The sequence below is a fragment of the Chinchilla lanigera genome, unplaced genomic scaffold (assembly GCF_000276665.1).
Source record: "Chinchilla lanigera isolate Chin_1 unplaced genomic scaffold, ChiLan1.0 scaffold00174, whole genome shotgun sequence".
In the NCBI taxonomy this organism is placed as follows: domain Eukaryota; kingdom Metazoa; phylum Chordata; class Mammalia; order Rodentia; family Chinchillidae; genus Chinchilla; species Chinchilla lanigera.
Window position 1 is genome coordinate 915,727 of NW_004955575.1, and position 17,095 is coordinate 932,821.

The 17,095-nt window shown below is 42.3% G+C and overlaps 1 protein-coding gene across 1 annotated transcript in view; it reads left to right on the top strand.

Annotated features, from left to right (window-relative positions):
- The window catches only part of Map1b (microtubule-associated protein 1B), a 106,365-nt gene that overhangs the window by 1,120 nt on the left and 88,150 nt on the right, over positions 1–17,095 (top strand). The window contains exon 2 of the mRNA XM_005413934.2: positions 6,855–6,956. Coding sequence (XP_005413991.1) covers positions 6,855–6,956 — 102 coding nt within the window. The remainder of the gene's footprint in view (positions 1–6,854; positions 6,957–17,095) is intronic.

The window sequence follows — 17,095 nt, forward strand, 5'->3', positions numbered from 1 at the left end:
AGGCGCGGCCGGCCGGGTGCGCGCTCTGCGGAGCCGCGGGCTGCGGGGCTGCGCGCCCACTCCAGCTCAGCCCGGCTTTGTTGCCTCCTGAGCCCTTGGGTGGGCAGCTCTGGTCTCTGCTCTGCCTTTTCCCCCGGGCTCCCGGCCCTTCCCTGTCCCTGGCGGAGGTGGCGGGTCCCTGCGCAGCCCCGTCCCGGCTCTATTCTCCCGGGTGGTGCTGAAGCGTTTCTGCCCGGAGACACCGGCTGGTGGGCGTGGTGCAGTCCGCACTGCGGTCTGTACGGCAGCCCGAGGCGGACAAAGGGCGTTCATGCAGCCCTCCTTCCTCGCTCCCCTTCACCCCAATAAAGGAGGAAGAAAACCCTTGTTTTAGATGGACCAAATAAATAAATAAATAAAGGCTTGTCATTCGCCTCTGCATTTAGAAATGGCCACTTGTCCCCAGAACAAAAGGCTGCAGGGTGGGGACTGGAGTTGCAGACCTGGTTCTTTTGTTTAACTTTAAAGCACTGATTTCCCCTTTCTGCTAAAAAGCAAAACAAAACCAAATGAAAATGTGAGCAGAAAGCAGTGATGACACTGCATTCGGAAAAAAAATTCAAGATGAGAGATTTCAAGAGTGAAATGCCTTATTTGAACATCTGTATAACTCTTTATTTGCAAGTCATAGGCCTTTGGGGTCTGATCTGTTCAAATTTATTGTAGTTGCATATTTTTCACCTTGAAAAAAAATCATGTGTACTGACTTTGGGTGTGGCTATTGTGGGAATCAATGACTTGGGATTTTTTTTATCGTTAGTCCAAGGCACTGCTGGGAAGTATTAATAGGTTAGGAAATGCTTTTTGTCTACAAAATTTTCCTAACTACCCAGTGTGGGAGAGGGATCATCGCCCCTAGTTTAGAGATGGGGTCCAGAGAGGTTGGGAGGGTAGGGGACCTGCTGAAGGTCACAGCACTTAGCGGTGACGGAGTGTCAGGACTGCAGCGTCACTCCTTTTCTGACCGTGTCATGGTCTCAGCGCAGGGCAGGAGGACATCAGAGGGAGAGCTGGTCGCGGCGATTTTCAGAGCTTGCCTTTGTAGTCATTCACTGGTGGGCAGCGCCCTATGCAGGGAGGTAGTTCTGCAGTCACCTTCCTACTCTAATTGTCTTCCTGCTTTGTTACTCAGCTGATCACGCTTTCAGCGCCCCATTCCTCAGGGGTTTATTCAACACCTTTTGAGGGAGGAGAAAATAGGCGCAGACAAATACTGTTCCTATCTTCACTCCTTTTTAACCACTGGTGCTTAGTGTAAAATCCAGATTTGTCCTCCTGACATTTAAAAGTTTTTAGAAATCCTAAGTGTTAGATAGAGACAAAGCACCAATCACAGATCAGCAGCTCAATTAATCCTCACAAAATTAATCGACCTGTGTTATCCAGATAAGAAACAGACCTTACTGGGATCCCAGAAGTGCCCCCGCCCCTTGTGTTCTCCTTGCAATCATCCTGCTGCTTCCTAATTTTTAATTCTCTAATTTGGCCAGTTTTTTTTTTTGCATGAACTCTGAAATGGTTGTATCGATCCCATTAAGAATCAGCCAAGTGAGTGCACAGGGCCATTTCCTGTGCGCAGTAACAGATGCTGCTGCTCTGAAGATTGCCCTCCTGGGTCCGGGGGCTTGGGTGCAGCTCAGGCTGCAGGCCTTTCCAGTGCTAAGTGAGAATACTGCTCCCCCTGGCTTTTCAGATAGTCTGAGATGACTTAGCAACAGGGCAGCAGGCTGTTTCCCTGTGCATGATGTGCTGCTGCTGCTGCTGCTGCTGCTTGAGCCAGCAGGTCCCAGCTGGGCCTCCTCCAGAGGTCACTCTGATGCCACTGCTGTTGTCCCTGGTGCCGCAGGCTCTGTTGTGTGAAGCAAGATGGAGCTGCTCCAGGGGACTCAACTCTGATTGTGGGAGCGCAAGCTGGGAAAACAGTTCCTCATCTGTGTTCTTTCTTCCTATTTCCCTTCCCATCCTAACAGAGGCTCTGTGGGGTTGGAGACTGTGGTGAATTGGATTCTTGCCATTTGATTGCTGAGGGTTCCCTGGGAAGCCTCAAAAATCATCTGTAAGTCTGTAGAGAGACAGTGGTAATGTAGTGAGCCCAAGGCCTGATGTTTAGTAAATGCTTCTTGATATCAAAGAAGAAAGGTGTACATTCTTGTTTTCTCAGCTATATTCACAGAGGCATAATATTGTGTGAAGTCATTTCTTTTCTAGAGTTTAAAGCAATAATACTTCTTCCGACTGAACAAACCTTACTGAGTTATACAAGACTTTATCCCAAGCCACTGTGGCTATCACCATCTACCATTCCTTGGCAATTCCTTTGGACCCTCCCTAATTAGCCCCTAATGTGGATTTAGCCAGTCACTACCATTTTCAGCGAAGTATCTGCTCATCGGGTTTATTTTAATACCCACACTGCATGCTTCTATTCCACTGCAGGCTGAATTCTAGAGCCTTGTGAAATGAAGGTTCATTGTTTGATGTTATTCTTTTAAAGGAACTGAAACATATAAGGAATACTAAGTGTCAGTTTAATGTTTTTAGTTACTCTTAAGAGTGTAGCTTTTCTTCTGTTTAACATTGGGAATCAAGATTTGCTCCTGAGACTATAGCTGTGTCTAACTTCTATGGCCCTGGATTTTTAGTTGTGAGTTGAGCTGAGTGCATTGTAACATTCTGATGTCATTTTATTGAATGTGTTCAGACTAAAATGGTAAGAAAATTAAGGACCCAGGAAAACTTGGGTGTTTAATTTTCATTTTCTTTTAACAGGAAAAAGACAAAAACCAAAAATCATGTGTAGCAGGAGTTAAATGGCATGTTGGACAGTATCAAACTTTTTATATTCATCTTTATACTTTTCAAAGTAGAAAGCACATGGATTTCCACTTGCTCTACGTACTTGGTATCACATATTAAGGTGGACCGTTTGGAAACACAAGCCTGTCTCCAAATTTAAGGCCATTAAACTGATGATTCATTGTTAATCTTCTGTGAGGGCTTACTTTTAAAAATAACATTTAGACCAATAGATAAATTATTATAAAGCACTTCTTTTGCTTGCCACGGTTGCAAAGTGTTATCTAAGCCCAGAATTATTTATTATCAATGCTTTGAAGCTATGAGCTGTATATGTAAGATATTGTCTGTGTTACATATGAAGTATGTTATGAACAAAAATTCATTCTCTTTAAAAAAAGAAAAAAAGCAAATCTTAGGCTAGGTTCAGGGCAAAAATGGGGAAGGTTTTCTCTGAAAAGTAAAGCCTTCCTTAGCATTTCCTTTTTAATTGTTGCTGTAGTTTATGGTTTCAGGTTACATTTCAGCATAGTTTTATAGATGGAATCTTTTGTAGGTTAACCATTCAGGTATTTGCAGCAAATCCTCAAAATACCTATTTCTCAGGAGAAACAACTAAAGCACATAGAGAAAAAGCAACTCATCAGAAGCCCAGTAGAACCATTACCATGACATTCTAATGTGTGATGCAGTTATTTCTTGGGCTTTCTTAATCCACTGTCTCTTTAAGAAATACAGGGTTTGGCTTTTTTTGGTTTTTCTGTTTTTGCCTTTTAAAGGGTAGCTTTTGTTTTTAGTTGTTGGTTTCGTTAGACCACCTTGCAAAGTGCTTGCACCCTGGGGGAACTTGGTGCGTCCAGCCTGTGGATGGCAGAGAGACCTGACTTGTTTTCCCTTTTCATGCCAACTCAGTCGTGGTCGCCCCTCCCCACCCACCTTTTCTTTTCTCTTTTTCCATCTGCAAATGCCCTGTGCATGTTTGCCTGCTCTTTGTGTACTTCATGTGAGGCCAGAGAACTGAGAAGAAAAGATGCATTGGTGTCTACCTGTCAGCAAGGATGGACCCGAGGACAGTGTTCCTTTCTGGGACCACAATCAGAGAGTAGCCCGGGGTGCTCTTCAAGGTGACAGATGCCCTTTGGGCCTAGACATATAAAAAGGGGTGTTCACTGCCTCCACCTGCTGGAGTTGTGAGCAGCTGTTACCCACCGGGGCAACCGTAGGGATGCTGTTGTCTGAGTTTGCTGGTGAAGCAGAGCTGCAAGGAAGAGCTTGAGTTGGGGTGGATTGGAAGGACAATCAGAAAAAGGACCGGGAGCTTATCATGGGTTCTCTGTTTCTCACCACAGACCAAGATGACTGGCTTCTGCAAGCTGCTTCCCACCCGCCTGATCTCCCTGACAGTCAGGGACACAGAGAGGGGAGAGTATGGGGAGGGCCAGCAGTTTTCTATGCTCTGAACTTCAGCATGCCCTCTGTTGGCTCCTTGTCAGGCATGGAGGGGACATACAGAAACCTATTAAATGCACATGAACCTTCATTGAGAAATACTCTTTCCCTGCACTAATATTATCCAGCAGAAGGCACAAAGTAATTACTAAATATTTTGTTTCTAAAATTAGTATAAAAAGTGACCTGCTTTCAAAATTTTCCTTTCCACCTGCAATAACTAGTAAGCCCAGTGTGATCTTTATTTTATAAGTAGTAGTAGTAATGTGCGTTGTTAAAAAATAATTTGGCTGGAAATCAGTCTTTTAGAAAAAGAACCCTAAACTTTTAGGGTTCATTGAGAGTATAAAAACGAGAAATATTTTTATCAGCTGTTTACTAGTATAATATAAAATTACTAAGTGAATTTCATAATACTCATTTTTTCCATTGCTAACTTACAAATATTATAATTTACTTAACGCTGAATTTGTAATAGTATACAATGTATTACATATGCGTATATAGGCAAACATTTGATTGCTTGTGCCATAACCAGTTAGTTGAAGCCAAGAGGGGGGAAATGACAAACAGCAATGTCCGAGCAAGTGTATGTATAACCCCAGATGAAGTCATTCAAATAATGTAGCAATTTAGACCTTACTTAGAACAAAGACAGAAAAATTGTCTGAATTCAATTTAAACACGTATGTCTCCTTGTTAACTGACTGACCCAGCTTGAAAAGGCAGAAGACAAAATGGAGCTCCAACCTACAGCACAGAGATTTCAGCCAACAACGCCAATTAAGCAGCTCAGACAGGAACTCAATGATTTTTCACACTGGGCTAGTATATAATGTATATATTGAAGTAAAATATTCTAATGAATTCAGACCTCTCAACGTGTCAAGCTCTCCAGGAAACAAAAAGAAGCCATTTATCATTTCTGCACTAAAAAGATCCGAAAAATCTCAACATGCCTTTCTTGTTAAAATTTAAATAGTCCATTAGCACAAATGCAAACTGAGACCATTAATGTTTCCAGGGAGATCCATAAAACTCTCCCTTATAATTTAGCCTCTCTTTGGGAGGTTAACTCTTCCATACCTGAATTATTTCCATTGATCATATAGACATTTTTGCTTTTAGTTAGTGAACATCTATTTAGAAATACGCCTCATAGTTAATGATATGGGAAGATAGTTTAGATGTGCAGTGAATGGAGATTCCAGAATCTTGGAAATGGTATGTGGCACTTGTATATGATGCCCCAATTCTTTGCAAGTTAAGCAAATTAATTATAAGTGTAGGTAACCAGATACATATTAAGGATTTAGGGATGTGCTTAATACACTGCAATTTGAATCCTCAGGTCAGCATGTACCACTAATGACCAACAAAAATGATTGAATGACTGGCTGTTTATTTAGATATAATGCAGTTGCAGTGTCATAGCCAGAGGTTTGAGCCCCTTCCCATAGGAGGTAGGTAATACGTGTTTGTTGTTCCAGAGGTTTATTCCTGGCAGTTGAGCATGCTCCATCCAAGGATGCGATCATGCACAGGATGCATTCACTCCAACATGCGCCAACTATTTAGAAAAAATATAAACACACACATGGTCCAGAATCCTAAGGTTCCTCAGATTTCTCTGGCTTGTCCAGTGGCCTCTGGGTTTCTCTCTGAGTATCACCTCTGGGATGAAGGGCTGGAGGGAGGAAGAGATTGTTGAGGCAGGGCATGAACACAGGAAGCCACTATCATCTACTTCTTGACCTTTGCTACTCTCACTCCTGACGTTCTTTCCAGGCTAGTGAAAGGAAGTTTGAACTGAAAGGAAGTTCATGGCCCCAGCTCTATCAAAGTTTTATAAAGTATATAAAAAAAGTCACATTTCTTTGTTTCTGGATAAGAACATTCAGTATAACTAACAATTGTGAACAACAGCACCGCGTGCAGTCCTGAGAGGACACACAGCCAAGTCATGAGATCCAGCTTCCTTGACGGGATCACACGAAGTTTGGATTTGATATCCCGGGGTTGAAAGCCCAAGGTCAGCAATGGGGTGGGTCCCAGAAAGCAGTCATACTACATTCGGACTGCTACAGCATCATTAAAAAAAAAAAAAAACAAAGGTCCAGGGTTGATGGCTGCCCCCCCCGATTCTGTTCCCCACCCGCATTCTGCGCTTTCTCGCCACCTACAAGTGGATTGTTAGAAAGCTAGAGATAGCCTGGTGGCCTGCTAGCCGCCGAAAAACTAGCCATCTTCCTGCCCTTTCTATTCCCTCGCTGGAGGAGAGTCTGTCATTTTCCTAATAACTGTTTTCTTTTACTCTTCCAGCAAAGGAGCATTTATATTTTATGAGGGGCAGAAGTTCAGTCCCCACTGCTAGTTATTACTCTCTTGTGGCCTGGCAGAGAGACTTCCCCAGCCTTCCTATTTTGTGGGCATCCACTGCTAGTCACCAAGCTCTTCAGAAATGACTCCACATCCTCCCTAAAGCCTGAGAAATTTTACAGTGATGTTTTCCAAACCACTCTGAAGTTACTAACTGGAAGTCTGTCAACTCTCTTCCTTCTCCTCCTTAGGAATCCGATCATGGGACACAAACTTGATTGAGTGCAACTTGGACCAAGAACTCAAACTTTTTGTCTCTCGACACTCTGCAAGATTCTCTCCTGAAGTCCCAGGTGAGGCCTCTGTTCAGTATTAGCCTAGAATTTAAAAGAGCAAGGGTCCTTGGCCGAAAATCTTTGCCTGGGGCTAAAGGATTGTTTGTGATTGCTTTTCATCAAGGAGTCAGCTGCAGCCACAGTTTAAGAAAGTCAGCTCTAAATTATTGCTCTGTAGCTTATCCATTTTGTAGATTCTTACTGAGAAGTTCTGAAGTTCTAGGGTAATATTTATATATGTGTTACCATCTCATTGTACTCTAAGTTCAAGGGATTATAAACTATTTACATGTTAACATTGCTCGGATGAAGTTAGAAATACAAATTGGGATTCCCTAGAATTCTAAGGATCCTAGAATTCTAGGATTCCCTAGAATCCCACAATTCCTTTCTCCAAGGTGTAAGGAGACATCTATGGCACTTCAAAGTGAAATGTGCTTGATTATTTTATCATTGCTTTATCACCCAACTTTGCATTACCACTTATCTTTCTCAGTGTGTGTGAAAGAGTCTGATATTTGTGGCTGCTGTTAAAATAGCCTTTCTTTCAGAAATGAGAGAGAATTGTAAGAATAATTAAAGGTAAGGACGCAAACATTTGTTCTATATGAAGGTTTTCCTGCTGAGCAGAGCCTCCCTGGCGCTAACTGTTTGTGTTGAGCTATCCCCCACCCCATGAGCCGTGACCTATGTTCTACCAGCTGATCACACTTGGGGATTACAAGACAGTTCCTGGCCCATAAACCTCCCAAAGCCAGATGTGTTTCTTAAAAGCTTTGTCACTGGAACCATGCTGCATTATATTTCATGCGTATCTGCAAAACAGAATAAACTCTTCCATCTATATGCTTTTGTTCTGATTACTAATTTTATTGGCATTGTTATAACATCAGGAATGAGGTTCAGCCTTTTGGATGATGAGCTCATATTCCATTATCCTGTATATTTTGAGATTTGAGACTACTTTCATGGAACGTCAGTGCCTTTGTGAATCATACTTGGCTGTAGTAATATGCCCATGAGGTTGTCCCAGTTCTCCCTTTTGAATTGGATATTAGAATAAAATCCCATACATTTTAGTTATCCAAATGAATTGTAGTTGTTGAGCATGGAACTGAGTGAATATGTGAAGAAAAGCTTTGTAAAAAAAATTCTTCAAACTTAAAATCAACCTTGCTACAAAGGCTTGTGAAAAATTAGCTCTTAAGTAACTTTGCACTGAGAGAGAGAAAGAAAAAGAGAGAGAACAAGCAGTATAAGGTTCTTTTGTTATTGTGTTATAATTTTATGTCTTGCAAAATCTCCCTAACTTTTTAAAACATCTCACAAAAAAGAATAAGGAAAGTGATCTTTGCTAACAAGCGTGCTCATTTGCACATGTAAGAGTCAAGTTTTACCCTTTTCTGTAAGTTGTTCTGGTTCTGGCTTTCTTACTATGACCATTTGCTAAACTACCACATTATTCTTTTTTGTAAACAAGCCATGCATTTCTCCTTGTGTTCACTCATACTTGCATTGACCTTAGGGAATCACAACTATGTACTGCAAAGCGAACAGTTATAAGAATTCCTGAAGAATTAACCATTTTTGGACCAAAGACCTAGCTAGTAGTATTATTGTGGACTAGCAAGATCAAGTCCCCCAAATCTCACTTTGGCCTGGTGTTCTCAGTCACCGACCTAGTTGTATGAGTGCCGTCCTTGGAGAATGGAGAAAGGCCTGATGTTAGGACTCTCCTCTCAAGCTGTGCAGGCCCAGCCTCCCTCTGGAGCCATTCTAGTGATGGTCCTGTATGGACAGCGTGAAGAAGGCTCCACACCAAGATTGTACTGCAGGGTGAATATTCCTGATCCCAAATGCTTGGGACTGGAAGGGCTTCAGAGTTTGGAGTTTGGGCACTTTGCAATATTTGCATGGGTTTTACCAATTGAGCATCCCTAATCTAAAAATCCAATCTAACGTCTCCAAAATCCTTGGGTCCTCAACATGTGATTCAGTTTCGGGTAAGTGTCCTTTAGAAAGAGGAGGTGTTAGAGGACCGGAACACAGAACTATTCATGGATAATTGTGTACAGACATCTCGGGATGATCTTTGGATTTGGCCCAAGGAAAGCTACAGGTTTTCCTGAACAAACTGGAGAACTTTGAATCCTGTTTCTAAGTGGGTCCAAGTCTAGTGGTCTCTTCCCTACTTACTTTAGATTCTGTACAAGTGAAGTCGTGTACCTGAGTTTCACAGAATAGACACATACTTCCATTTAGTCAGCTTCAGCTATTTAAGTGACAGCTACAGTGTGCCAGGCACTACGGGATATGGGGTGGATGAGATCAAAGTGATGAACACAATAAAATCATTATTACCTTTATCGTGCTTATATCCCTTATGTGAGAAATCGCATACAAATTAGCACGAAGTCCAACATCCTGCATCCAATCCAGAATCCAGGCTTAGACCAGCCTTTTGTGGGGAGGGGAGGCATGTTGCAGGCTGGCAGAGTTACAGTAAAATATTCTCTGCCTTCTCTGCCACAGTAGATTAGGACTCAGGTTGTTGTCATGTCTGTTTTCTATTCATGTGAGTTATTACACTTCTTGTTACTTTTAGGAATCAGTTTCTTAGTGAAAGACTGGCGAGGGCCTCAGATTGCAGCCAGTCGACTGTGCTGATGGCCCTGCTAGCTTTGTTCCCTTGTACTAGTTTGTCCCTTGTACTGTGGTTTGAGATGCAGCGAGGCTGTTTCTCAGGATTTCGGGTCTCATTCCAGAGCATTCAGAACCCTGCCCAACTCTGGCAGTCTGTGATTCTGGGGATTGTCAGTCATCTCCACTCACCTGATGGTCTTCAATCTGTGGTGGTGCTGATTTGTCTGAAGGTCACTCAGCAAGCACCGATTATGTGCCTGCTGTGAGGCCCTGCTGGGCAGCATTGTCCCTGAGAGAAAAGGTAGGCCTCTCCTAAGAGCCCAGGCCAGTCTTTCCCTCAAGTGACAGTTCAGCTGCTGAGTGTGTTAGAAATAGAGCATCCGTCTTACATTTCTTTACGTTCACAAATTCAAATATTGCCAGCGAGTTTTTATTTACATATGATAGCCTATGTTTTTTGTACCTTAATCATAATGGATGAGAGTTATTTTTCTGAGTCTCCCTGCAAGTGTAAGACTTCTGTGACTATCGCTTCTTTCCTAAATTGAACTTTAGACCTAGCTATGTGTAGAAATGGACGAGGACATCTCCTGGGTATTATAGGGAGTGTCTACCATAAATGAAAACCATTTCTAGGACAAAGGACACTGTCTCAGTCACTTTCTCATTGCTGGGACAAAATACCTGACCCCTGCAACTTACAGGAAAAGAGGTTTATTTTTGGCTCATGTTTCAGTCCATAGTTGGCTCGCTCCATGGCAGGATGACATGGCGGAGAACTGCTCAGGGCATGGTGGACAGGAAGCCGAGAGAATGAAGGCAGGAGCTAGGAAGGGAGATACTCCTTCCTGTCATACCCACAGTGACCTGGTTCTTCTGACCAGGCCTCACCTCCTAATAGCACAGTTAGCTTAGGTACGCCGGTGATTCAATCACCTTCAAAAGCCCCACCTTTGAGGACATGAGGCTTTCAGGAGACATCCAGATGTAAACCATAACAGACACCAAACTGAAAATCCACTTCAGTTGTTCTCCCTCTTTTTTCCGCTTTCATCTACTCACTAAAAGAACTAAATTGCTTTGATAACTAAATTCCACACCAACAGTATAGCATGACTAAGAAGAGTGCAGATTCTGGAGCCAAACTCCCCAGTGTGATCTGCAGGGGGTTTGCTAGATGATTTTGGATGGTACCTTAGCCATTCTCTTCCTCTGTTTTCTTGTCTACAGATGGGCATGGTCACTTCTACCTCAGTTTTCCATAGTATGGAATGAACTAATGTGTGTAAAATTCTTAAAAGCTTTTATCTCCTGTCAAACAATAAACATCAGCTAATATTATTCATTTGACTTGCAAGTCTGATAATTATTATTATCTATGGGAAATACTGGGTTTTGATATTTGTGATATTTCTTGTGACAATTGTTTTATTTGTACTAAAGATGTTTCTCAGAGGAACTGTTACCTTTGGATGACATCAAGCTGCTGGCTATGTAGCGGGCAGCAACATTCTGTGACTAGGCTGAGTGAGCTCCTAGGGCCTGAGAGCAAAGAGGAGATGCTGCGTTAGAGCTGGCAAAGCAGGACCAGAGCAGGTTGTAGGGTATTTGCAAAACGGTCCCATGGGTGTGCATGTGGACTACTGCTTGCTTACCATGTGGCCTGCCCTTGAGCAACTTTTGCTCTACTCCCCTGCCCAGATTTCTCTTCTACTCTCTCCAATCAACAAGTGGATACAGCTTTATCAGTTTTAAGAAATGGAGATTTCCTGAGGCTTATTTTTTCAGTTAGCTGAATAAATAAAAGATCTTGGCATATCTACACTTTGTCATTAGTTTTATAACTTGTAGATAACATTCTCAAAAATCTTGATACAATATGATTGATTTTGTAATGTGGAGATTTGGTGGTTTTGTTTAAAAACCCATGCCTTTTCTATGGAAGATAAACAAACCACAGCTGAACATCTTTAGATTTGTGCAGAGTGACTGCTAAAAATATCCCCCCCCATTGCTTTTTGATGGAGAATTAAAATCAGCCATTTGAATTTCAGTCATGCACATCCTCTCCTCCCTTTGACATTAATGACGCAACATTTTACAACTAATATTTGTCTGTTAGAGTGGTAAGAAAATGCTCTTAGAAAGGGGTCTTTGAATGTTTTGAGTCATCTTTCTGTCTAGACTTGTATATTTAGTCTGTCATTGTGTAGAATCGTGGCTTGTCTGTGCCTAGAATATATCAACTGCTCTGTGACACGGGAGCAGTGGCTGTTGTTTCATTCCTGCTCCCAGCCTTTAAAGCATAAAGCACAAATATATGTCCCCACTACATGCAAGAAGCTAACAACACCCAGGGAACCTGTGATTTCAGAGGAAGAGCAGACGTTGTTCTGCGTTTCCTGTCAGAGGGCACGCGCGCGTGCCACACACACACACACACACACACACACACACACACACGGTGCCAGTCCCCACGCCCGCATGGCTTTCTCGGCTTTTCTCATTGCACCAGGATTTGAAATGATCAGAGGAGTTCTGGTATTAGAAGAAAATGAGAGAAAGCCTCGTTTTTGTTGTAGCCAGACCTCTGTTTAGTATCCATCGAGGTCAAAGCCGGCTGGGAAGGGAGGGAGATTCATTTTCATGCAAATCTCTAGCTTTTCTCTCCCTTGCCCCCTGCCCTGAGCCTTCCTGGCCCTGGTGCTGGGAGGCCCAGGGATCAGGAACCCCTGCCCTACCTGCTTTGGGCCCAGCACTCCCATTCACGCCGTGGCTGATGGCCTGCTTCCTTTGAGATCATCAAAGAGCCAACCTTCCCAGGCGGAGCGCCAGAGTTTTATAGTATATACAGTACAAAGTGTTAATTTCTGCAAGGTTTATATCTTGCTCAACTTTGAAATTTCAGGGAATTCTTTACATCTTCACATACTGGGTGATAATTGTGATTTTTTTTTTCCCCTTTCTTTTGAGTGCAGGTGTGGCTAAAGAGAAAGAAAAAATGTGTTGCCTTGCTATGTTCAGGTACCTTCATTCCTCAGGGTAGTTAATGATGGCTCATTCAGACCACCCTAGAAATACCTATTCATCTTACTTTTTTTTAAAGAGTGAAAAGGATGTTTTAGTCCGCCGCCTGTAATGGCTCTCCAGCGGCTCCTAATGGGTACTGTGGAGCCCTCCATGCAGACACGCACAGGCAGAAAAGTGGCGGCCTGGGCTCAGGAGCCATCTTGGGGGCGTCGGTAACCTGCCATTAAAGCAGCTACGTGGGTTCCAACAGCTGCGAACCGGGGACAGCATCTTAGGTTGGATGTGAGGGCTTTTGTCCTCATTTTCAGACACCGAAGTGCCCACAGTTACTGTCAGTCGAGGGTTTTTGAAGGCAGGTGACAACAGCAAGTCACCAGGCAGCCACCGTCTATCCCTCCCTTTACTGTAACTGCCTCTGTGTACATCTTCCTCCTGGGGCATTTTCTGCATTTCTGGTAGCGTGCTAGAAATTATGGTAGAAGGTGAGCACTGAAACATGACTTAGAGATTATTTTTTACAGTGTCAATACATGATATTCTTGAGTGTTAATTATTATGTGTGGGACTGTATAGGCCTGGATGAAATAATAAGATAACCCTGCTGTTCATAATTTAGTTGAGAAAATAAGTTATCCACACGTTAAAATGCACTGTGCTGTGCTGTTTTTCAGTGTTTTCCCGATGTACAAACACTGTGGGGGGGGGGGGTAAGGGAGAGAGAGAGTTGAGATTTACTTATTTAACTAAAAAAGTCAGAATGAGAACGGAATTATACCAAACATGTTTAATTGTTCAATCTTGGATTTAGTCACAATAACAAAAGTTACTCAGGTAGCAGCACCCCACCGCCAGCTGCAGCGCCAGACTAATTAAACGCTACCAAGGCAACCATCAAGTATCCCCAACGCCCTACTGCAGGGCTCACTCCTTTTGTTTCCTGGCTGCGGTGGAAGGGTGAGTTCTGCTGCCTGTGAAGTCAGATTTCCTTAGTCCTGGAGACTTGTGCGAAATTAAGAAGCTCCCCTGGAGGGAAATTAACATAAATACGAGACAAAAATAATGTTATTTTAATAAACTCTTCCAGCCTAGGTTAAAGGATTATCTATAGTTAGGACGGGTGAAATGAATGCTTGTAGAAAATGCAACAAGAGAATGTACATGTGATTCAAACGTGTGTGATTAGGAGGTGGCACTGTAGTTCAGTGGTGAAGTATGTACTTAGCATGTACGAGGCCTTGGGCATAAACAAATACACATCACCGATGTGTGTACATAATTAAAAGTGAATAGTCGGAGCTACAGTGCACCACACCTCATTTTAAAGACTTAAATAGGGTTGCCCCTAGCAATTCCTGAGTATATTTCTGAACTTTGAACATAGTATACGATCATTCTAAGGACGGCCTCTTTGTCAGAGAGGAGACAATGAAGTCCCCTGCACTGGCACGTTGCTGTTAAGCCAGACTTTTCTTTCCTAATACTAAAACGGGTTTTCTATGGGGCTCAGAGTAAACAAGCTACCATGGAGGGTTTAGTTCTATTCCCAGATTCCCGGTGTCACCTTCCACCGCTGGTGTGAGAACAGAGCAGCTACTCCCAAGAGCCACAGGCTTCCCAGGGAGAATGCGCCTCACCAGGAGTGCTTTTGGGTTCTTGAAATGTCAATCAATGGAAATGTCACATTTGGGGAAATTAGCCTGATAGCAGTAAAATTAAAGCTGAAATTAATTCTGCAGCCCAGGTGAACAGTGTTAGCATAGGGCTCCGTAGCTATTTCAGGCATTTGTCCCTCTTCCGTTTTAAACTCTCAAAGCCTACAAGTGGTGATGTATGAAAGACTAATGAAAACCACTTGATGGGGTTTTTCCCCCTTATTGTACTTGATGTCTGCTTATAGGTATTGTAGCTGCTGCTCTTTATCTAGAATTCCAGTTTCTCAGTTCAAATGCTAAGAATTTTGGTAACATAATTCAGTAGGAAAAGGTGTTGTAAAGTCCCAGGGGTCCCATTAGATGCTCAAGTACCTTGAAGTTGGTTTAATTTTCTGTGTGTGTGTGTGTGTGTGTGTGTGCATGTGTGTGCGTGTGTGTGTACACATGTACTTGCACAGATGACAAAGTGAGATGGGAAGGAGATGAAGGAGAATACGTTATACTCATTGGAAAGTAAATAATCTTTTCATATTATATAGTTTATCTCTTTAGAAGGTGCCCTATTATCAGCCAGTCTGTCGTTAAATATTTATGGTGTGCAGCAAGGCACAATTTCATCCCTAGCTCTGCAGGCTGTGGAGAAGACTTGTAAATAAATCCTGGCCTGAGAGTTGTTTACAACTGAGCATATAAATAACTAAATCAGTCTATAATATGTGCCAAATGAGAATTTTACGAGAGAGTCCTTCTAAAAATTCTGTTTGTTGAGAATATTTCAAAAAATATATATGTGCCGGGTGTGGTGGGGCATGCCTGTAATCCCAGCACTCGGGAGGCTAAGGCAGGAGGATCAATGCAAGTTCGAGACCAGCCTGGGTTACAAAGTGAGCTCAAGGCCAGCCTGAACTGCATAGCGAGACCCTGTCTCAAAAAGACCAAAAAGGAAAAAAAATACAAAAAAATACATATATATATATATATGCATGGAAATCTGCCCTAAAATAGTATTTATATAAATTGGAGCTTGAGTGTAACAGATCTTAGGGCCTTTAATTTTCTTTGTGACCTGAACTAAAGTGTTCCCTAGTTTGAACCTGTGTTTTAAATTAAGTTCTTTAGGGGCTGGGGATTTAGCTCAGTGGCAAAGCGCCTGCCTGGCAAGCGCAAGGTCGTGAGTTCGGTTCCCAGTACCAGAGAAAAACAAAAACAAAAACAAAAAAAAAATAAATTAATTAATTAAGTTCTTTAATAACTTAACAATGATAAGATGAATTGATATTTTAAGGATTTACCTCTGAAACCATGTGAGAGCAAAACTGCGTGTATATATATATATATATATATATATACATGTATATATATGTGTGTGTATATACATATATACACACACACATATATATATATTGTCATCTCTGAGTGCTGGAAGATTGTTCATTGGCCAACTCCGAAAACACTGAGGCGAGATTGTGCAAGTGTAGCATTGTGCAGAAACAAACATGAAATGATTGAGTCACTGCCCCAAGGCTAGAATTATGAAGAGAACACAATTCAGCTGTTCTTGTGTTGGTAGGGGCTCAGGAGAGTGGACAGTTGTGAGCTGCTTCCCAGGATTCTCCCTTCTCCAGAGAGTCCTACAAGCTTGATCTATGCGACAGCTCTGGGCCCTACTAGAGACTATTGTTACCCACATGGCTTTTTGAAGTCAAACCTTTCCTTTCCTGAAAACATAAGAGAATTAACCAGACCAAGGCACTGGTAATTGTGGTCTTCCAGCCATTTGTTCTGCGAAGCATTAGCAAGTGATCAGTGGAGAAGAATTCTGTGGGAAAGTCAGTTTGGAGACTGTAGCATCCTGGATCTTATATTTTCTGTGGACGCATAAAGTACTTATATACAAACTTGCCTAATTTTATTTGCTCATAAAGTTTGGCCACAAAGTATATATGCATAACCTTGACTGATTTTATTTAATCATAATGTTTCTGGAGAACATAATTTGGAAAAAGGTAGACTAAGTGATGGCAGAGTCCTTTCGAGGTTTTTGTGTTTTCTGATTCCATGAATTTTGACCAAACTGCCTCATCACTGAAATATAGGCAGGAACTTGTCCTGCTTGATTTTAGCTTAAACCTGACTTTTCATTTAGGTGAAAATGTCAGGGAAAGAATTTTATTGCGAAAATCTGCCCACCCCGCTGACTAGGATTCGCAGTTTTAGGGGGAGATGCTTGGCCTGGAGCACACACAGGCTGATTTTCCAGTTTGGGGTTTCTCAGCCATTGGCTGTTCCCATCTGTGTAGACAGACCAAACAAGACAAAACTCAGCCATGTTTGCCCCATGCCAAACACCTGCATGGAAAGTATTTCAAAAGTCAAAGTCATGGATGTTTTATCTACACCATGCCAAGCAGGAAAGAGCTTCATTTTTTCCACTAAAACAGGAACTTGCACGTTGACATTTGGTGCAGCTTTGAAAAGCTTTAGATCAGCTGCTTACTCAGAGTTGTGAAAAAAGGCTGAAGGATGAAACCTCATGTGTTCTTGGGATTATCTGTAGGTTGCATATGTTAAAAGTCCCAGGCGTATTGTTTGTTATAGATAATTGAGAATGGCCTGCATTTTAATAAGCATGATCAATTATGCACATCTTGTCACGTGAACCATCAATTAGTGCAAGGTAATTTAACAAGTCAGAACACGCAGCTATGCATGCCCTTGGGAAGCAGTGCTTAAATCAAATTATTACCGACACTGTACAACTTGCATACAGGTAATCATGATCAGAAAGTCATGATTATCCAGAAGGAAAAGTGATTTTTATGGTACTATGTC